The sequence below is a fragment of the Piliocolobus tephrosceles genome, chromosome 15 (genome assembly GCF_002776525.5).
Source record: "Piliocolobus tephrosceles isolate RC106 chromosome 15, ASM277652v3, whole genome shotgun sequence".
NCBI lineage: Eukaryota > Metazoa > Chordata > Mammalia > Primates > Cercopithecidae > Piliocolobus > Piliocolobus tephrosceles.
Genome location: NC_045448.1, coordinates 105,097,545 through 105,118,739, shown reverse-complemented (window position 1 = coordinate 105,118,739; position 21,195 = coordinate 105,097,545). Strand labels below are relative to the sequence as shown.

The 21,195-nt window shown below is 38.9% G+C and overlaps 1 protein-coding gene across 2 annotated transcripts in view; it reads left to right on the top strand.

Annotated features, from left to right (window-relative positions):
- EIF5B (eukaryotic translation initiation factor 5B) overlaps nucleotides 1-21,195 on the top strand; it is a 63,694-nt gene that overhangs the window by 11,342 nt on the left and 31,157 nt on the right. For both annotated transcript variants that reach the window (XM_023211398.1, XM_023211399.1), the window contains exons 2-7: nucleotides 11,069-11,194; nucleotides 11,297-11,381; nucleotides 12,288-12,960; nucleotides 14,819-15,036; nucleotides 15,437-15,587; nucleotides 20,055-20,153. In XM_023211398.1, the coding sequence (XP_023067166.1) occupies nucleotides 11,069-11,194; nucleotides 11,297-11,381; nucleotides 12,288-12,960; nucleotides 14,819-15,036; nucleotides 15,437-15,587; nucleotides 20,055-20,153 (1,352 nt within the window). The remainder of the gene's footprint in view (nucleotides 1-11,068; nucleotides 11,195-11,296; nucleotides 11,382-12,287; nucleotides 12,961-14,818; nucleotides 15,037-15,436; nucleotides 15,588-20,054; nucleotides 20,154-21,195) is intronic.

The following is a 21,195-nucleotide window of genomic DNA, read 5'->3' as shown; positions in this document are numbered from 1 at the left end:
TGAGAGGAGATTTGTACATGAGGTTAATTTTCCTTTGACTTCTTTGCAGTGAACAATTTTTTTGTAATATGTGTCTTTAAAAGGCTTTGTACTATATTGGTCACAAGATGAAGTACGTGTCTTACTTTTTATTTTTATATATGGTTTTTATTTAATTCCAGAAACCAAACTCTAAAGTTGAGTACATGCCTGCACACATAATAAAATGCTGTTTTTATACAGTTGAAAAAATACAAGTTGTATTTTGTTCTTGACACATAATAATTGTACATATTTATAGGGTACAATGTGATATTTTGATATCTCTATACATTGTGTAATGATCAAATCAGGATAATTAGCATATCACGTCAAACACTTGTCATTTCTTTGTGGTAAGAATATTCCAAATTCTCTTTTCTAGCTGTTTTGAAGTGTTATACATTATTGTTAACTATAGTTATCCTACTGTGAAGTGGAACACCAGAACTTACTCTCCTAACTGTAACTTTGTACCTGTTGACCAACCTCTCCTCATTCCCTCTCCTCCCTACTCTTCCCAACCTCTGGTAACCACTATTCTACTCTCTACTTTTATGATATCAACTTTTTCTGATTCCACATATGAATGGGATCATGCAGTATTTGTCTTTCCGTATATGGCATATTTCACTTACCATAATTACATTCGAGTTCGTATGTGTTGTCACAGAATGACAGGATTTCATTCTTTTTATGGATGAATAGTATTTGCATTGTATAGATGTACATTTTCTTTATCCGTTCATCTGTTGATGGACATTTAGGTTGATTCCATATCTTGGCTATTGTGAACAGTGCTGCAGTAAATGTGGGAGTGTAAATATTCTTCAACATAGCAATTTCATTTCCTTTGGCTATATAGACCCAGTAGTGGAATTGTTAGATTATATGATAGTTCTGTGTTTTTTTGAGGAATTTCTGTACTGTTGTCTCTAATGGCTGTACTAATTTACGTTTCCAACAACAGTGTATAATAGTTCTCCTTTCTTCATATTCTCGCCATATTATTTTTTGTCTTTTTGTAAAAGCTAGTCTAAGGTGTGGTGATATCTCATTGTGGTTTTGATTTGCATTTCCCTGATGTTTAATAAATGTTGAGTGTTTTTTTTTTTATATACCTGGTGCCCATTTTTATATCTTCCTTTGAGAAATGTCTATTCTGATCTTTTGCCCATCATTTAGTTGGATTATTTGTTTTTTTGCTATTGTTGTTTTGAGTTCCATATGTATTCTGGATATTAACCCCTTTTTAGATGCATAGTTTGTGAATATTTTCTCCCGTTCTGTAGGCAGTCTCTTCACTCTGTTGGTTGTTTCCTTTATTGTATTTGTCAGTTTTTGCTTTTGTTGCCTGAGCTTTTGAGGTCTTATTCAAACAATGTCATGAAGCTTTTTTCCTGTTTTCTTCTAATGGTTTCATAGTTTTGGATTTTACATTTAAGTCTTTAATTCATTTAGAGTCGATTCTTGTTAAGTGGTGAGAGACAAGAATGAAGAAATAAAATGTTTTTCAAAGACTCCTTCATTAAACATCGTTTTAACTCCACATTACTGTGTTTAATAGAAATTAAGATAGTAGAAAAAGATTATAGATTTGTTCTTGTTTTTGTAACTTATAAAAATGGATAAAAGGGCCAGGCATGGTGACTCACACCGTAATCCCAGCACTTTGGGAGGCCAAGGCAGGTGGATCGCTTGAGCCCAGTAGTGACTATAGTTTTCATGTTTTATTTTTGGTCACTGTAGTTTTGCCTTTTTTTTTGAGACGGAGTCTAGCTCTGTCGCCCAGGCTGGAGTGCGGTGGCTGGATCTCCACTCACTGCAAGCTCCGCCTCCCAGGTTCAAGCCATTCTCCTGCCTCAGCCTCTTGTGTAGCTGGGACTACAGGCGCCCGCCACCGCACCCGGCTAATTTTTGTATTTTGTTAGTAGAGATGGGGTTTCACCGTGTTAGCCAGGATGGTCTTGATCTCCTGACCTCGTGATCTGCCCGTCTCGGCCTCCCAAAGTGCTGGGATTACAGGCGTGAGCCACCGCGCCCGGCCCCTTGCTTTTTCTAGAAATGCATATAACTAGAATGATAGAGTACATAGTCTTTGTTGGCTGACTGGGTTTCACTTAGTATGGTGTACTTTTGAGATTCATCTATGTTAGCGCTTGTAGCATTAGTTCTTCCCTTTGTTACCTGGTATTATTATTCCATTGCCTGGATATATGACAGTTTATTTATATATTGTCTGGTAGATGGATATTTGGGTTGTTTCCAGCTTTTCCTGATTTTGGGTAAAGCTGCAATGAACATTTAAGTCTTTGTGTGGACATGTGTTTTCATTTCTCTTAGGTAAATAAATACCTAGGAGTGGGATTAGGAGTGGGATTGCTGGGTCATATGGTAAATGTATGTTTCACAAGAAACTGTCAAACTGTCTTCCAAAGTGACTGTGCCATTTTTGCATTCCCTCTAGGGATGTATGTGTTCTAATTACTCCATATCCTGTCTCAGCACTTGGTATTATTACCAATCTTTAATTTTAGTATTTCTAGTGGCTGTGTAGTGACATATTGTGGGTTTTTTTGTGTGTGTGGTTGTTTGTTTGTTTGTTTGTTTTTGAGACGAAGTCTCACTCTATTGCCCAGGCTGGAGTGCGGTGGCGTGATCTTGGCTCACTGCCACCTTTGTTTCCCAGGTTCAAGCGATTCTCCTGCCCCAGCCTCCTGAGTGTCTGGAATTACAGGCACGAGCCACCATGCCCAGCTACTTTTTTGTATTTTTAGTAGAGACAGGGTTTTACCTTATTGGCCAGGCTGATCTTGAACTCCTGACCTCATGTGATCTGCCCACCCCAGCCTCCCAAAGTGCTGGAATTACCTGAGCCACCGCGCCCTGCCTTTATTGTGGTTTTAATTTACGTTTCCTTATTAGTGAACATCTTGTCATGTGTTTGTCATTCTTTCATCTCGTTGGTTATGTATCTGTTCAAATCATTTTCCCATTTAAAAAATTGTGTTGTTTCTTTGTAGGCAAATCCTTTGTGAGATATATGTATTGCAGATATTTTCTCTCAGTCTTTGTCGTGCCTTTTCTTTTGTTCTTTTTTTTTTTTGAGACGATTTCGCTCTTGTTGCCCCGGCTAGGGTGCAGTGGTGTGATGTTGGCTCACTGTACCCTCTGCCTCCTGGGTTCAAGCGATTCTCCTGCCTCAGCCTCCTGAGTAGCTGGTATTACAGGCATGCGCCACCACACCTGGCTAATTTTGTATTTTTAGTAGAGATGGAGTTTCTCCATGTTGGTCAGGCTGGTCTCCCACTCCCAACCTCAGGTGATCCACCCACTTTGGCCTCCCAAAGTGCTGGGATTACAGGCGTGAGCCACCGCGCCCGGCCTGTCTTGTTTTTTCATTTTGCTAATTGTGTCTTTTTTTTTTTTTTTGAGACAGAGTTTTGCTCTGTTGCTCAGGCTGGAGCACAGTGACCATCGTGCCTTAGTTTCCTGAGTAGCTGTGATTACGGGCATGTGCCACCACACCTGGCTAATTTTTTTTTCTATTTTTAGTAGGAACAGGATTTCACCGTATTGGCCAGGGTGGTCTCAAACTCCTGGCCTCAAGTGATCCACCCACCTCCCAAAGTGCTAGGATTACAGGCATGAGCTACTGTGCCTGGCCTATTTTGTTAATAGTGTCTTTTTTAAAGTTAAACTTTTATTTCAAGATTATTATAGATTCATATGCAGTTGAGACGGGGTCTCACTCTGTCGTTCAAGTTGGAAGGCAGTGGCACAAAATCATGGCTCACCATAGCCTCCCTCTCCTGGGCTGTCAATCCTCCCACCCCAGCCATTAGAGTAGCTGAAAGTACAGACACATGCCACCATGCCTGGCTAATTTTTTCTTCGTTTTCTTCTTCTTCTTCTTCTTTTTTTTTTTTTTTGAGACGGAGTCTCGCTCTGTTGCCCAGGCTGGAGTGCAGTGGCATGATCTCTGCGCAGTGCAACCTCCGCCTCCTGGGTTCAAACGATTCTTCTGCCTCAGCCTCCTGAATAGCTGGGACTACAGGCGCGCACCGCCACACCCAGCTACTTTGTGAATTTTTAGTAAAGATGGAGTTTCACCATATTGGCCAAGCTGGTCTTGAACTCCTTACCTCGTGATCCACCAGCCTTGGCCTCCCAAAGTGCTGGGATTACAGGCATGAGCCACCACGCCTGGCCTGCCTGGCTAATTTCTTTGTAGTTTTTGTGGAGTCAGGGTTTCGCCATGTTGCCCAGTCTGATCTAGAACTCGTGGGCTTAAGCAAGCCACCCACCTCAGCTTCCCAAAGTGCCGGGATTACAGGCATGAGCCCCTGTGCCCAGCCATTACCCAGATAATGACACTGATACAATCCACTGATTATATTCAAGTTTGCCCAGTTTCATTTATACTCTTTGTGTTTGTGTGTTTCTATAGTTAGTTCTATACAATATTGTTACATGTGTAGGTTTGTATATCCATTACACAGTCAAGATGCAGAATATCAGTGCAAGAATCCCTCATGTTGTATGTTTGTAACCGCCTCCTTCCTGTACTCCCCACCCCACCACACACACTTCACCTGTCTCTAACCTCAAGTGTCTTATACGTTTCTAAAGTTTGTCCTTTCAGAAATGTTGTATCAATGGAATTTAGTATGTATGTGACCTTTTGAGGTTGGCGTCTTTCTACTCAGCCTAATTTTCTTGAGATCTATCAAAGTTGTTGCATGTATCAATGGTTCATTCCATTTTATTGATGAATAATATTTCGTGGAATGAAAACCACGGTCTATTCAACCATTCACCTATTAGAGGAAATGTGGGTTGTTTCCAGTTTTTGGCTATTGAAAATAAAACTGCTATGAACTTCTGTCTACAAGTTTCTCCATGAACATAACTTTTTGTTATTTAGGTATAAATGTGCAAGAATGCAGTTGCTGGGTTAAGTGGTAAGTGCATTTTTAGTTTTGCAAGAAACTAATAGACTGTTTTGCAGAGTGGCATTGCCATTTTATATTTCTACCAGCAGTGTGTGAATTTTCCAGTTCCTGTCTGTCCTTACCAGTATTGGTTATTATCACTATTGTGGGGGAGGAGGGCATTCTCATTGGTATGTAGTGATTCGTATGGCGTGATACCCCATTGTGCTTTTAATTTGCATTTCCCAAATAGCTAATGATGTGAACATTTATTTGCCATCTGTATATCTTTAGTGGAATGTCTTTTCATGCCTTTTGCCCATTTTTTGGTTGGATTGTTTGGATTTATTTTACTGTTGAGTTTTGAGAGTTTTGGATATATTCTAGTTGTTAATCCTTGTGGTTTGGAAATATTTTCTCTCATTTTGTATCTTGTTTTTCATTCCCTTCACATAGTCTTTCACAGCAAAAGTTTTTAATTTTGATGAGTTCCACTTCTTTTGGATTGTGCTTTCAGTTTCAAGCCTTAACTCTTTGCTTAGTGCTAGATCTGAAAGATATTTTACTCTTTTCCTAAAAGTTTATGCTTTTATTTATTTATTTATTTAAGTACATCATATATCTTGGGTTCACTCCTGGATAAGGACTGAGGGTGAGGTTCATTTTTTTGTGACAGGTGTCCATTTGCTCTAGCACTGTTAAAGAGGCTGTCTTCTGCTTTTGCACCTTCGTCAAAAATTAATTGGTTGTACTTTTTTTTCCTCTAGACAGTGTCTCCCTCTGTCACCCAGGCCGGAGGGCGGTGGTGCTATCTCAGCTCACGGCAACTTCTGCCTCCCAGGTTCAAGAGATTCTCCTGCCTCAGCCTCCTGAGTAGCTGGGATTACAGGCGCCCGCCGCCACACCTAGCCACTTTTTGTATTTTTTAGTAGAGATGGGGTTTTACCGTGTTGGCCAGGCCAGTCTTGAACTCCTGACCTCAAGTGATCCACCCGCCTTGGCCTCGCAAAGTGTTGGGATTACAGGCATGAGTCACTGTGCCTGGCCTAATTGGTTATACTTCTTTGGGACTGTTTTTGGGTTCTCTCTCTTCTCTTGTCTTGATTTGTGTCTATTCCTTTGCCAGTACCAAGAGCTTTGGTTAAGTCTTGAAATCTGGTAGAGTGATTCTCACATTTTAGTCTTTTTTCAAAATTGGTTTAGCTATTCTAGTTTCTTGCCTTTTCATATAAATGTTAGAGTAACCTTGTCTATATTGGTTATGTCCTAAAAATCTTGCTGAGATTTTTATTGGAATTGTATTGAACCTATATATCATTTTAGGGCTGATTGTCATCTTTACTGTGTTGAGTCTGGTAGTCCATGAACATGGCATGTCTCTTCACTTATTCAAGTCTTGGATTTCGTTCATAAGCATTTTGTAATTTTCCACATATAAGTACTTTACTTGTTAGATTTAAGTATGTTACTTTCTTTGGAATAACTGTAAGTAATATGATGGTTTTCCCCCCTCAGTTTTTTGTTTGTTTGTTTTTTGTTTTTGGGGGTTTTTTTTTGAGACAGAGTCTCGCTCTGTCGCCCAGGCTGGAGTGTAGTGGTGTGATCTCAGCTCACCACAACCTCCATCTCCCAGGTTCAAGCGATTCTCCTGCCTCAGCCTCCGGAGTAGCTGGGATTACAGGCATGCGCCACCATGTCCAGCTAATTTTTGTATTTTTCGTAGAGACGGAGTTTCCCCATGTTGGCCAAGCTGGTCTTGAACTTCTGACCTCAGACGATCTACCTGCCTTGGCCTTCCAAAGTGCTGGGATTACAGGCATGAGCCACCGCGCCCAGCCTCCCCGCTCAGTTTTTAAAAAATAAACTTTAATTTGTAGAAGTTTTAGATTGTGAAGACAATACAGAGTCTCCATATGCCCCACACCTAATTTCCTCTGTCATTACTATATTAGCATGGTACACTTGTTTCAGTCAAAGAACCAATATTATTAAGTGAAGTGCATGCTTTGTGTAGATTTCTTTAGTCTTTCTCTGCTGTCCTATATCTGTTCCAGGACCCTACACAGGCTACCACATTACATTTAGTAGTCATTTATCCTTAGGTTTGTCTTATCTGTGATAGTTTCTCAGATTTCATTATATCACTGATGTAGATGTTGACCACTTGGCTGAGGCTGTGTTTGTCAGATTTCTGCATTATAATGTTCCTTTTTTCTTTCTCTTTCTATATTGTATTCTTTGGAATGAAATCACTGTACACAGCTCATTGTTTAGGAGTGGAAAATTATGTTCCACTTCCTTGAGGATGGAATTCTGCATAATTTATTTAGCTTTCTTCTGCACACGTGTGTCTCTTCCTCATTTATTTACGTAATCATTTCTCTCTAATAGTATGACTAGTGGAATTATTTCATACTTAGGTTATAATTTAATATTATTTAATTTGTTCTTCTAATTAATTAACATATTAATTTGTTGCTCCCATTGCCCACTGGGAGCTCTTTCAGTTGGCTCATGTGTCCCTTTGTCATAGACTCAACATTGTGTGTGTGTGTTTTTGTGTGTTTTGGCATTTTCTTATTTGTGTGCTTGTTTTTTGTTTTTAAATCATTTCCTTGCTTCCTACCATTACACAGTGCTCTAGGCTTATTTTGTCTATGTCTAGCCCCTGCCCTAGAATCAGCCATTTTGCTTTCTTACCAGGAATTGGTATTGTCAGTTTCTTGGATTTTAGCAACTCTGATAGGTGTATACCACTATCTCTTTGTTTTAATTTGCATTTCCCCGGTGACGAATGATGATGAACATTTTTAATCTACTCCCCCTGCCCCTAATTTGACAAGGTGACTACCCATATTTTAATTGGGTTGTTATTGTTGAGTTTTAAGAGTTCTCTGTGTATTTTGGATACAGGTCTTTCAGCTAGTAGTGCTTTGCAAATGTTTCTTTCAGTCTATGGTTAGTGTTTTTATTTTAATACTAGTATCCTTCTCAGAGCTCTTTTTCTGGGCTACCTGGTCTGTTGCCTTGATCTATGTGTCTCTTCTTTCACCAGTACTACACTGTCTTGATAGTAGCTTTATAATAAATCTTAAAATTGAGTAATGAGTCTTGCACCTTTGTTCTTCAGTGTTCTGTTGACTTATGCGAAGTCTTTTGCCTTTGTATGTAAACTGTAGGAATTTCATAGCTATGTTTGAATTTCTCAAGCAGGTAATACACTAGATTATTTCCCATTTTCTAGGAAGGCAGTAGAATCTGCTGTTAAAATTCGGGCTTGAATTCTTGGTATGCTACTTTGTAGCTGGTGGCCTTTGAAAAATTACCATCTTTAAGAATAGTTTTATGAAATTGTGAATATTCAGTGTCAGTATATGTATTATGTCTAGGCATTGGTCAGCACAATGCCTGAATATAAGCATATTACAAAACTGTTCATCTTATATTGTTAGCTACAAGAAGCCTTTCAGACTTAATAATGTACAAATGTAGTCCTACACACTGTTATCCTAGAGATGTTTATTGATGAATTCTCCAGAAATACAGCTACTCACAAGAAGATTCTTGAAGCTATTTTGATGAGATGAATACAGTTTGGGTGAGGGCAGATAAATTTTTGGAAATGAGACGCCAAACTTCAACCTTCTCTTCTCGCACCGTTGTCAGAACCTGCTGTAGTGTGAAATGTTGCCAGAGTTGCCTTTGGGGATACTCCTGGGAGATGCTGGGGCAGACTTAGGTTCTTGTTACCTGATGGGACCTGAGAATTGTCCTTGATTGTTCCTTACTCCTTTCTGTATACGTCCTGTTGATCACTTAAGTGTTGTTGATTCGATTCCCTTAATATTTATCTAACTGATTTACATCTTGCCTGCCACTGGGCAAGTCTAGGTGCTCATTGTTTCTCATTACACTTACTACAGAAGCTTCCTAACTGGTCTCCTTGCTTCCTGACTAGTCAGGATTCAGCCCTGCCATTCATACCAGAGGTAGCATCCTAAAATGCTTTTTTTTTTTAAACAGGGTTTTACTCAGTGCCAAAATTCTAGCTTACTGTAGCCTCAACCTCCTGGGCTCAGGTGATCTTCCCACCTCAGCCTCCCAAGTAGCTAGGACAAGAGGCATGTGCCACCATGCCTGGCTAATTTTTATATTTTTTTTAGAGATGGGGTTTCACAGTGTAGGCCAGGTTGGTCTCGAACTCCTGGGCTGAAGTGATCTGCCTGCCTCAGCCTCCCAAAGTGCTGGGATTACAGGTGTGAGACACTGCATCCAGCCCTAAAATGCAAATTGGATTATGTCAGCAGAAGTAAGACATCTGGCTATGGAATCAGACTTCCTGGATTTAAATCCCATATCTCTGACTCGTGTGATCCTGGGCAGATTCTCTGTGCCTCAGTTACTAGTTACTTCATCTATAAAGGAAGAAGAGTGACAGTGTTCAGATCTGGTGCACAATCACCTGGAAATATTGTTGCTAAAAATATACTGCCTGGCTTGCCCCCCAGTTTCTGTTTCCCTGTATCTTTGGTGGAATCAAGAAATACATAATGCTCAAACATTTCTTAGGTGGTTCAGATGTCTTTTGTGAGCCCTCCTGAGGCATAACACACCTTGTTGCCTTTAGCTTTTGGACTTATTGTGTCTGGTATGTGTACCCCTTTAGGTAAGAAAAAGATGCCTCTGACTTTCCCATTCTAGATTTGGTACTGTAGGAAGTCCCCACTACTGCAGCAGACCAGTGTCAAGTTATCTAAAATATAGGAAGAAAAGGAGCATATTTCAGTTCTGGCCAACTGTTTATAAAAGCATTAAGTTCTTTTACTTCAAGGCATTTAACATTTTGCAATTTGTGGTTTACTGGCTTGCTGTCTGTCTTCCCTATTAAGCTCCTTAAGGCTAAATTCTATATCCTCAATGTCTTGTCATATAATCTTTTAATTATATTTATAATATAGTTGGAAGTTACTTCTCTTTAGAAATTTTCTTTACTGAGGCTGGGTGCAGTGGCTCACGCCTGTAATCCCAGCACTTTGGGAGGCTGAGGGTGGCAGATCACAAGGTCAGGAGTTTGAGACCAGCCTGGCCAATATTGTGAAACCCCATCTTTACTTAAAATACAAAAAAAAAAAAAAAAAAAAAAAAAATTGGCCGGGCATGGTGGCGGGCTTCTGTAGTCCCAGCTACTCAGGAGGCTGAGGCAGGAGAATCACTTGAACCCGGGAGGTGGAGGTTGCAGTGAACCAAGATCGCGCCACTGCACTCCAGCCTAGGTGACAGAGTGAGACTCCGTCTCAGAAAAAAAGAAAAAATTTTTTTCTTTGCTGAAATAAAGCATCTCTTTACAAGGCATCCATTATAAAGGCCATGTTACATGAGTTGTTTCCTTACTGTGCCATTCATTTGGATTCATCTACCTTTGCTACTTGTACATTTTAGACTGGGCTGCCTTCATTTTCTGTAGGTTTTAGCTGGAACTTAATTTGGTTTACTCCAAGTAATGTTGGTAGGTGAGGACGTTGTTGGATGGATCCAGAAATGAAACCAGATGCGAACAGGTTTAGTTCTGGATTTTTGGTTAAGTATTTTATTTAGTAAATCATTCCTAATTCATTTAGATTTGAATTTGTAGTTATATTTTTCTCAGGACATTCAGTCCTTGTGCATTTTAGTTTTCCCATTGGTAAAATGAGATTATAGGCTAGATGACTGATCTCTAAACTTCCTTCCAACTCTGAAATTTTTGCTATTCCAAGTAAAAATGCACAGGGGTCCAAATATTTAGGTGTTGTTACTGATAGTTGAGAAATAAGACTTGTTTTATGTTTTAAGATCGCTCCATTTTATAAATAACTTAATTCAGACACACAAAAAACCTTTGGAGCTTTTCATTATCACTCTCCCTTATTTGAGTGTAATCCAGAAACTTCATTGAAGCAGATATAGGGAGGCTGATAAGTAGATGTAACTTGTGCTGTCATGAAAGAACTTGCCAGATGATTTTTCTCAGTGTGCTGCTAATGCATGAAAAAGGTCAAAATGATAAAATTTTCTATGTAAATGAATGATTATTTTGCTTTTGAGTAACACTTAGGACGTCTTTGTTTTCATTTAAGTGCCAAGGATGACATTGATCTTGATGCCTTGGCTGCAGAAATAGAAGGAGCTGGTGCTGCCAAAGAACAGGAGCCTCAAAAGTCAAAAGGGAAAAAGAAAAAAGAGAAAAAAAAGCAGGATTTTGAGTAAGTATATTTTAAATATATTTGATTTTTATTTGTTTTGGTACTGGATTCACTTAATAAAACTATATCAGTGCTTCACAATGTATTTTAATCCTTTTCTAGTGAAGATGATATCCTGAAAGAACTGGAAGAATTGTCTTTGGAAGCTCAAGGCATCAAAGCTGACAGAGAAACTGTTGCAGGGAAGGTGAAAGACCTTTGTTACCTATTCGTGTTTCATATTGTATTCTTCTTAATGTTGGTTTGGGGAGTTACATTTGGACAGTTTTTTTTTTTTTTTTTGAGACGGATTCTGGCTCTGTCGCCCAGGCTGGAGTGCAGTGGCCGGATCTCAGCTCACTGCAAGCTCCGCCTCCCGGGCTTACGCCATTCTCCTGCCTCAGTCTCCCAAGTAGCTGGAACTACAGGTGCCCGCCACGTCGCCCGGCTAGTTTTTTGTATTTTTTTTTTAGTAGAGACGGGGTTTCACCGTGTTAGCCAGGATGGTCTCAATCTCCTGACCTCGTGATCCGCCCATCTCGGCCTCCCAAAGTGCTGGGATTACAGGCTTGAGCCACCGTGCCCGGCCTTGGAAACTTTTGAGCAGTGTACAATAGATTATTTAAAAGCTTCTGTGAAATCTGATGCCAAAGGGAAAAATAGGAATGTAAAGGTATTTTGTGGTATATTGTTTATTCATAACATTGGTACATTTGGAGATATGATATAATCACTCATCTCCACCTTCAGTTTTCTCTATTGTTTCTTTTTCATCCTTTGAATTTGGATAAGCCTCAGAGTAATGGGGAAATGATAAATATTTTTTCTTCTTTCAACTTGTCCCTTAGGCTTTGTAAAGTTAGTAAATGTGGGGTGGTGATTAATGCCTGTTTCAAGAGGCCCTGGATTCTGAAATTTACAATGAATGCAAGATGTGTCTGAGGCCAAGGCCAACCTCTCGTGCTTGTTTGAATTTTATATTCCTGTGAAAAAGACTTTGAAAAAGATTTTGATATCATTTTGAGATTTTTAAAAAATGTTTACTTAATGAAGCACATGACTCTGGTCTCAAATATAATTCTGTTCATCTTTTCTAACAATGGAAATTTTTTAGCCAACAGAAAACAATGAAGAGGAATTCACCTCAAAAGATAAAAAAAAGAAAGGACAGAAGGGCAAAAAACAGAGTTTTGATGATAATGATAGCGAAGAATTGGAAGATAAAGATTCAAAATCAAAAAAGACTGCAAAACCAAAAGTGGAAATGTACTCTGGGAGTGATGATGATGATGATTTTAACAAACTTCCTAAAAAAGCTAAAGGGAAAGCTCAAAAATCAAATAAGAAGTGGGATGGGTCAGAAGAGGATGAGGATAACAGTAAAAAAATTAAAGAGCGTTCAAGAGTAAATTCTTCTGGTGAAAGTGGTGATGAATCAGATGAATTTTTGCAATCTAGAAAAGGACAGAAAAAAAATCAAAAAAACAAGCCAGGTCCTAACATAGAGAGTGGGAATGAAGATGATGACTCCTCCTTCAAAATTAAGACAGTGGCCCAAAAGAAGGCAGAAAAGAAGGAGCGCGAGAGAAAAAAGCGAGATGAAGAAAAAGCAAAACTGCGGAAGCTGAAAGAAAAAGAAGAGTTAGAAACAGGTAAAAAGGATCTGAGTAAACAAAAGGAATCTCAAAGGAAATCTGAAGAAGAAACTGTCAAATCCAAAGTGACTCTTGATACTGGAGCAATCCCTGCCTCTGAAGAGAAAGCAGAGACTCCCACAGCTGTGGAAGGTTGGTTAATACTTTAGAGGAAAGAGCAACAGGCTTTTGATTCACAGTATAAGTTGTCATCATTATGCCCCAAGGTCATTTTGTTATTTGTCCATGGGTATAAAGGCACTTTATTGTAAGGAGCCATCTGAAAAATTACATCTGAGTGTTTGACTTGATTTGCATTGTTAATCCTTTTACACATGTAGTATAAATATCTTTCAGATTATGTACAGACTGGAATTTTTATAGAATTTCATTATGAAAACTTTTTTTGCTGTTGATAAAGACTATAGAAGTTACTTAATGAAAAATTTATTCTTTCTGATAAGTCCGTGTCAGATAATATTTGAATTCTTTCCTGTCTTTAAAAACCTAGTTCAATTTATGAAATTCACAAATAAATGTTTTCATGAAGTTGCTAATATTTTCTGCTGCACTTAAAACTCAACATGCTAAAGTTAATGTCTTTTAAGCAATAATGAGCCATTTTTTTAAACAACCAATTATAAAAGTTCTAGCTAATTTCTTCCTCTTACTTAGAATGAAAATAGCTAAAGATCAGTTGGATGGCATGGCCATACTATATTCTTAAAACAGTAGTTTTTCGGCCAGGTGCGGTGGCTCACGCCTGTAATCCACTTTGGGAAGCCGAGGTGGGTGGATCACGGGGTCAGGAGATCGAGACCATCCTGGCTAACACGGTGAAACCCCGTCACTACTAAAAATACAAAAATTAGCCAGACGTGGTGGCGGCGCCTGCAGTCCCAGCTACTTGGGAGGATGAGGCAGGAGAATGGCATGAACCCAGGAGGTGGAGCTTGCAGTGAGCAGAGATCCGGCCACTGCACTCCAGCCCGGGCGACAGAGTGAGACTCCATTTGGAAAAAAAAAAAAAAAAAAAGTAGCTTTTCTGTTGACTGGACAACATTTAATGGGAAAAATGACACAACTTTTCCCTCCCCTCCCCCTCCCCCCCCTTCCCTTCCCTTCTTTCCTTCTTTATTTATTTTTTTGAGACGGAATTTCACTCTTGTTGCCCGGGGTGGAGTGCAGTGACGCGATCTCAGCTCACTGCAACCTCCTCTTCCCAGGTTCAACTGTCTCAGCCTCCCAGATAGCTGGAATTACAGGTGCCCGCCACCATGCCCAGCTAATTTTTGTATTTTTAGTAGAGATAGGGTTTCGTCATCTTGGCCAGGCTGGTCTCGAACTCCTGACCTCAAGGCGATCCACATGCCTCAGCCTCCCAAAGTGTTGGGATTACAGGCGTGGTCCACTGTGCCCAGCAACTTTTTTAAATGCTAGGATTTTTATTATCTGGATGTCTTTGAGGAGGAACACCATGAAAGTACCTTCATAGCTTTTAATTCTTTAGAGTTCTGGGAGTATAACTACCTGTATTTTTGTATTTTATCCTACTAATATCCCCCTAAAGTAGACATCATTCTCATTATCTCCATCTTGTAGAAGTGAAATTAGCTACAGAACTTAGGTGGGTGTTAGTTCATTCTGATTGTTAGAACTTCATATAGGTATCTGTTGGATACCAGCCACTCAGGTACCATGGATTAAGAGATACATTAAGTGCAGGATTGCCCTTTTGCTGCTGACAGTGTCCTTCTGTCTTACTGTATTCCTCGGGACGTCTGAGACCAACACCAGCACTGCAGACTTCTCAGGAGGCCATCTGTGAGTTATTCTGAGCTATTCTAGTTACCAAAGTGCTCAGGATGCCTTGATGCCTGGAGAACTTAGCCTGCTGCTGGCATCAGCCTTGGCCCATTGTGGTCCTTGAATTATGGTTGGGTTTTGCTCATCAACACCACAGGGAATTGTTTTTTCTTTTCAATGCTTTGCCTTTATTCTTCTTTGGTAGATGACAATGAAGGAGACAAAAAGAAGAAAGATAAGAAGAAAAAGAAAGGAGAAAAGGAAGAAAAAGAGAAAGAGAAGAAAAAAGGACCTAGCAAAGCCACTGTTAAAGCTATGCAAGAAGCTCTGGCTAAGCTTAAAGAGGAAGAAGAAAGACAGAAGAGAGAAGAGGAAGAACGTATAAAACGGCTTGAAGAATTAGAAGCCAAGCGTAAAGAAGAGGTATGTTTTCATGAAGTTGGTAACATTGATACTGTGTTTAACTTAAAATCTATTCTCTGTAAAATATCTTTAATCTTCTAATTCTGAGAATTTCATAGTTGCATGGTAATTCAGTTACATTATTTTTCTGATACAAATAATAAGATGAAGAGGTACAGCACATCTTTATTTTCTCAATAATAGATTCCTTGATACTTAAGTTGCTTATGTATCATTGCCAATAATCTGATGTGATATTAATTAATAATCATGTACAACATTTAAAATACTTTGGTTTGGAATCTCCAGACATACTTTGCATGTGTCTCAAGAGATTTATTTGAAGTTTGGATTGTTTACATTTGGATTTTATAGTTCGTTAAATGAATACAGGTTTTGTCTGACATGTACTCTTTTATAGGAACGATTGGAACAAGAAAAAAGAGAAAGGAAAAAGCAAAAAGAAAAAGAAAGAAAAGAACGCTTGAAAAAAGAAGGGAAACTTTTAACTAAATCCCAGAGAGAAGCCAGAGCCAGAGCCGAAGCTACCCTTAAACTCCTACAAGCTCAGGGTGAGTGGTACTCTTCATTAACTGAACAGTCAGAGAGCCCTGCACATGCAGTTATATCCCTTACTGAACAGTCAGAGAGCCCTGCACATGGAGTTATATCCCTTAATGTTCAGAAGGAGAATGGAATTTGCATCAGGACAGTTTCTATGAAAATCTGTGAAAAAGGTCAGTAAAACGTAAGGAATAGGTGATGTAATTCCATTGTTTAGGAAGGTGATGTCTACACAAGGATAAAAATGTATATGTAAATGATAGTGTGTCTAACTGAATTCTCCTCCCACAAACAAGAATAATGATAATAATAGAATGAGTCCCTGTGTACCTATCAGCCAGCTTCAACAATCAGGACCATTTGACATTCTTGTTTTGTACTTCTCCATCTACTTTTTATCCTGGCGTGTTTTAAAGTGAATCCCAAAAAATAAAAAAGAAATACAGTGATTCTCAGACAGCATATTAGTTTACCCACATGACCACAGTGAAAAAGTATTCATGACCTTTTTTTTTAACCTTTTCCTTACTTTCTGACACAACAGGATATCCCAGGTTCATCTTGCATGGCCTGAGACCTGGAATCAGTTGTTTATCCAAAGAGCTTTGGTTCCTTTTAGAGGGGAATAGTGTTTAGAGATCACAACTGGGTATATAATTTATTACTTTTTTGAAAGGTAAGATGATTTAAAATAGTGTCTTTGCTCCAATGAGAAGAATATATTGGGGCCTCTCTTAAATTTCCTGTTCCTATATTCCCTAGATTTTTAGATTACAGTCATTTTGGTGTTTATGCTATAATTACAGTAATAACTACCATTTATTGTGTGTGCTTAGTGTGTAACTGATGCTACAATGTCTTTGATATTGTCTATTTTTCCCTCATAAAAATTCTTCTAGCTATTTTACTTCCATCATACAGATGAGGAAATGGTGGTTCAGAGAGTGTAAACAGACTACCCAAGGCCACAGAGCTGAAATTTAAGCTGGTCTGTGCCACTTTTTCTTACATGTATGTTCAGCATTAGATGTGAAGAAACCCAGTACTTAGATTTTTAGACAGTTTTATTCTTAACTGAGAATACAGCTTTTTAAAAATTTTACATGAAATTAGGTACAAACTTGAATATAGTTAGCATTCATACATCAGATTTCATCGTTGACTATTGGAGTGGCTAAAAGCACCCATGAAGAAATTGAGATGGGACCAAGCAGGGAGTGATTTGTCAGTCTCAAAAATGCTGTTTTAAGGAGCAGTTAGACTTATAGTTATGGAAATTACAGTGTAAAATGATGGACTTTTAGCATCAGTCTTTATTTAGCATAGGCTTGTAAGAGATGATCTCTCAAGTGGCATCTCTGACCCTGGTCTCTTACTCTTCATAGTGTTGTCCAGTGTTTACCGTCTTATTGGTTCCCTATCGTCTATTAATAAAAGTCCAAATTCCTTAGCTTCACATTCAAGGTCCCCCCGCACAGCCCACTCACAGGAGTCATCTCATTAAAAGATCCTACGGTGTTGTTTCATTATATGTTTGGAAGACAGCTGCTTACTACATTTATTACCTAGATATTGTAAAACTTAATTCATTGAGCTGAAAATGTACTCTCAGAGAGTGTAGGCATCTGCAGGTGTTTTCATAAAATTACTCTGAAATGTGCAGCAGGTTAACTTTTCAATCATCCTTTAGCCTGTGACTACTAAGCACAGTCTCATATATATATATATATATATATATATATGAGTACTTTATCAATATATATATATTGATAAATATATATATATATATGAGTACTTTATCAATAATTTGTAATAAACTCATTTCAAGCAAAGAGCTTCTTCAAGAACTTGATTGTGATGTCTCAGTTTGCAAAGTGAATGGAATGTCTAAACACATACAAGTCTTGGTGTTGATTCCAAATACAGCAGCTTATTTGAGAGTCCATGACTAGAGGAATAGTCAGTTGATTAAGTCTAGGGTGTTACTGGGACTACCCTTCAGGTAATCCAGCCTACAGTTTCCCCTTAGGCCCATGCTTTTCATCTTAGTAGGTGTAGGCTGCTAGGCAAGGAAAACTTTAATCGAAGTGATGATCTCTGCATTCTCAGCTGGCTTTATCCTCTTTCTTTGGTTTGTTTAATGTATTTGTCCTATCAGTCATAGCTATGGTTTTACCATTCTAGACATTCTTCAGCACATGCACAGCACACATCCATATATATTCCTACTTTAGAGATAACATTTTTAGTCATTTTCCTTTATTAGTGACTTCATTCAAAAATCCCATGGTATACAATTTCTGTTGTTTTTATTCTAAGGCTTCTGCCCATAGTGAGAGACTGTGTCAGTAATCCAGCAATCTATAGATTCAGTTCAATCCCAGTCAAAATCACAGCATATTTTGTAGCTATCTATCAACTAGTCTAAAATGGATATGAAGAGACCAGAGAGTTAGAATGGCCAAAATAAGTTTGAAAAAGGAGAACAAACTTAGAATACCTGATTTCAAGACTTACTATAAAGCTATAGGAATTAATACAGTGTGATATAGCCAGAAAGATAGACAGTCTATACACGGTTAGTATATAGGTGAAAGGTAATTCAGTGGATAAAATACAGTATTTGTAGCAAGTGGTACTAGAACAATTGGATATCTGTATGCAGAAAAATCCAAAACTCTAGTTTTAATCCTCACTGTATAAAAATTGACCCGGCAGGGCGCGGTGGCTCATGCCTGTAATTCCAGCACTTTGGGAGGCCAAGGTGGGCAGATCACAAGGTCAGGAGATCGAGACCATCCTGGCTACCATGGTGAAACCCTCTCTCTACTAAAAATACAAAGCAAAGTTAGCCGGGTGCTGTGGCGGGCGCCTGTAGTCCCAGCTACTCTGGAGGCTGAGGCAGGAGAATGGCATGAAGCCCGGAGGCGGAGCTTGCAGCGAGGCAAGATTGCGCCACTGGACTCCAGCCTGGGCGACAGAGCAAGACTCCGTCTCAACAAAACAAACAAACAAAAAATTAACCCAAATGGGCATTATATCTAAATGTAAAATATACAATAATACTTTCAGAGGAAAACATAGGAGGATATCTTGCGTTAGGCAGAGTGCTTAGATAGGACTCTAAACCATAAAAGGAAAAAAGATACATTTTCAGAAAGACCAGTCAAAACTTTTCTCTGCAAAAGACACTGTTGAGAGAATTCTAAGACAGTACCTCCAAATCAGATATCTGACAAAGAATTAATGTCCAAAATATATAAAGACCTCTCAGAATCCAACTATAAGAAAACCAATAAGTTCGTTTAAAAGTGTGCAAAAAGTTTCAACAGACATTTTCACCAAGAAGCTATACACATCTGAAAAGACTGTTCTAAAAAAAGAGAAACTTATCTTTACCACATTCAGAGCGGTTGAAACTCTTTTTTTTTTTTTTTCTTTTTCTTTTTTTGAGACAGAGTTTCGCTCTTGTTGCCCAGGCTGGAGTGCAATGGCGCAATCTTGGCTCACTGCATCTCTGCATCCCAGGTTCAAGCGATTCTCCTGCCTCAGCGTCCCGAATAGCTGGGATTATAGGCACCCACCACCACAATATAATTTTTTTTTTAATAATATAATTTTTTGTATTTTTAGTAGAGATGGGATTTCACCATGTTGGCCAGGATGGTCCTGGACTCCTGGACCTCAGGTGATCCAACCACCTCGGCTTCCCAAAGTGCTGGGATTACAGGCTTGAGCCATCACACCCGGCCGAAACTCTTCTGCATTACTGGTGGGAAAGCAAGGTAGTATAGCCACTTTGGAAAACAACTGGCAGTGTCTTTATAAAAATTAAGGTCATATTTACATTATATTTCCTCTTTCACACTACAAAATATTTGCCCAATAGAAATGTTCACACAAAAACCTGTCTGAAAATGTTCATACCTGCTTTATTCATAATTGCAAAAAAGCAGAAACAACTCAAATGTCCTTCAGCTGTTGAATGCATAAGCAAACTGTGATATATCCATACAATGGAATGCTGCCCAACAATAAAAAGAAACGAAGTATTGACATGTACAACAGAGTGAGTGACTCTCAAATCCATTATGATAGAGGCCAGACTAAGATTCCATTTATGTGACATTTTAGAAAAAGCAAATCTTTTGGTTGGAGAACAGATCAGTGGTTACCAGAGGCTAAGAAGGTAAGGAGGGTTTGAAGCGCAGGGTGATGGAGTGATGGAGCTTTTCTGTATCTTCATTGTGATGGTGATGCACGTATCAAGACTCGCACTGTGTATAAAAGAGAATTTTTACTGTATGTAAATTTTAAAATACCTTAAATCAAGAAGATACAAGTTTTTCCATGAATATCCTTTCATATTTTAGGGTATGTTTCTCTGTGGTGAATGAAATGCTATCCTTTAAATAGTACTTCTCAGGTGACATGTAAGTAGTATAAACCTCAAGTTTTTCATTTTTATCCCTCAGGTGTTGAAGTGCCATCAAAAGACTCTTTGCCAAAGAAGAGGCCAATTTATGAAGATAAAAAGAGGAAAAAAATACCACAGCAGCTAGAAAGTAAAGAAGGTTTGTATACAAAATAGCCTGTAACGTAGAAAGTATTTTGTTTGCCTTTACCCCACAATCTTCAAAACAGTATCTGTAAAGAAGAAAGGAAAAAATCTGAAATGCATATTGAAACTTATTTTCTAAACTTATGTCTTATTAATGCCATTATTCTCACTTGATTGACATGACAAGCTCATGGAAAAAGTATTTTACTTTGAAAAATCTGAGTTCTACCCTATGAATACTGTAACTGTTAACTCGGAGAAGTAAAACGACAATTCTTACCTTTTCTTGGTTTGGTTTCCTTCTTAGCCTTCTGTGATTTTTATGTTTTATTTATTGAGCAGAAAGAATAGTTTCCTGTAGAACGTATGACTATATTTAAACATTTTCTTTTTTTTTTTTTTTGAGTCGGAGTCTTGCTCTGTCACCTGGGCTGGAGTGCAGTGGCCGGATCTCAGCTCACTGCAAGCTCCGCCTCCCGGGTTCATGCCATTCTCCTGCCTCAGCCTCCCGAGTAGCTGGGACTACAGGCACCCACCACCACATCCGGCTAGTTTTTTGTATTTTTTTTAGTAGAGACGGGGTTTCACCGTGTTAGCCAGGATGGTCTCCATCTCCTGACCTCCTGATCCGCCCGTCTCGGCCTCCCAAAGTGCTGGGATTACAGGCTTGAGCCACCACACCCGGCCTATTTAAACATTTTCTAAACTTGGAGAAATAGGTTTGCACAGTCTCGGTGCAGTGGCTCACGCCTATAATCCCAGCACGTTGGAGGCTGAGGCAGGTGGATCACCTGAGGTCAGGAGTCCAAGACCAGCCTGGCCAACATGGTGAAACCCCGCCTCTACTGAAAATAAAAAAATTAGCCTGTCATAGTGGCAGGCACCTGTAATCCCAGCTACTTGGCAGGCTGAGGCAGGGAGAGTTGCTTGAAACCAAGAGTTGGCGGTTGCAGTGAGCTGAGATTGTACCACTGCACTCCAGCCTAGGTGACAGAGTGAGACTCCATCAAATAAATAAATAAATAAATAAATAAATAAATAAATAAATAAATAAA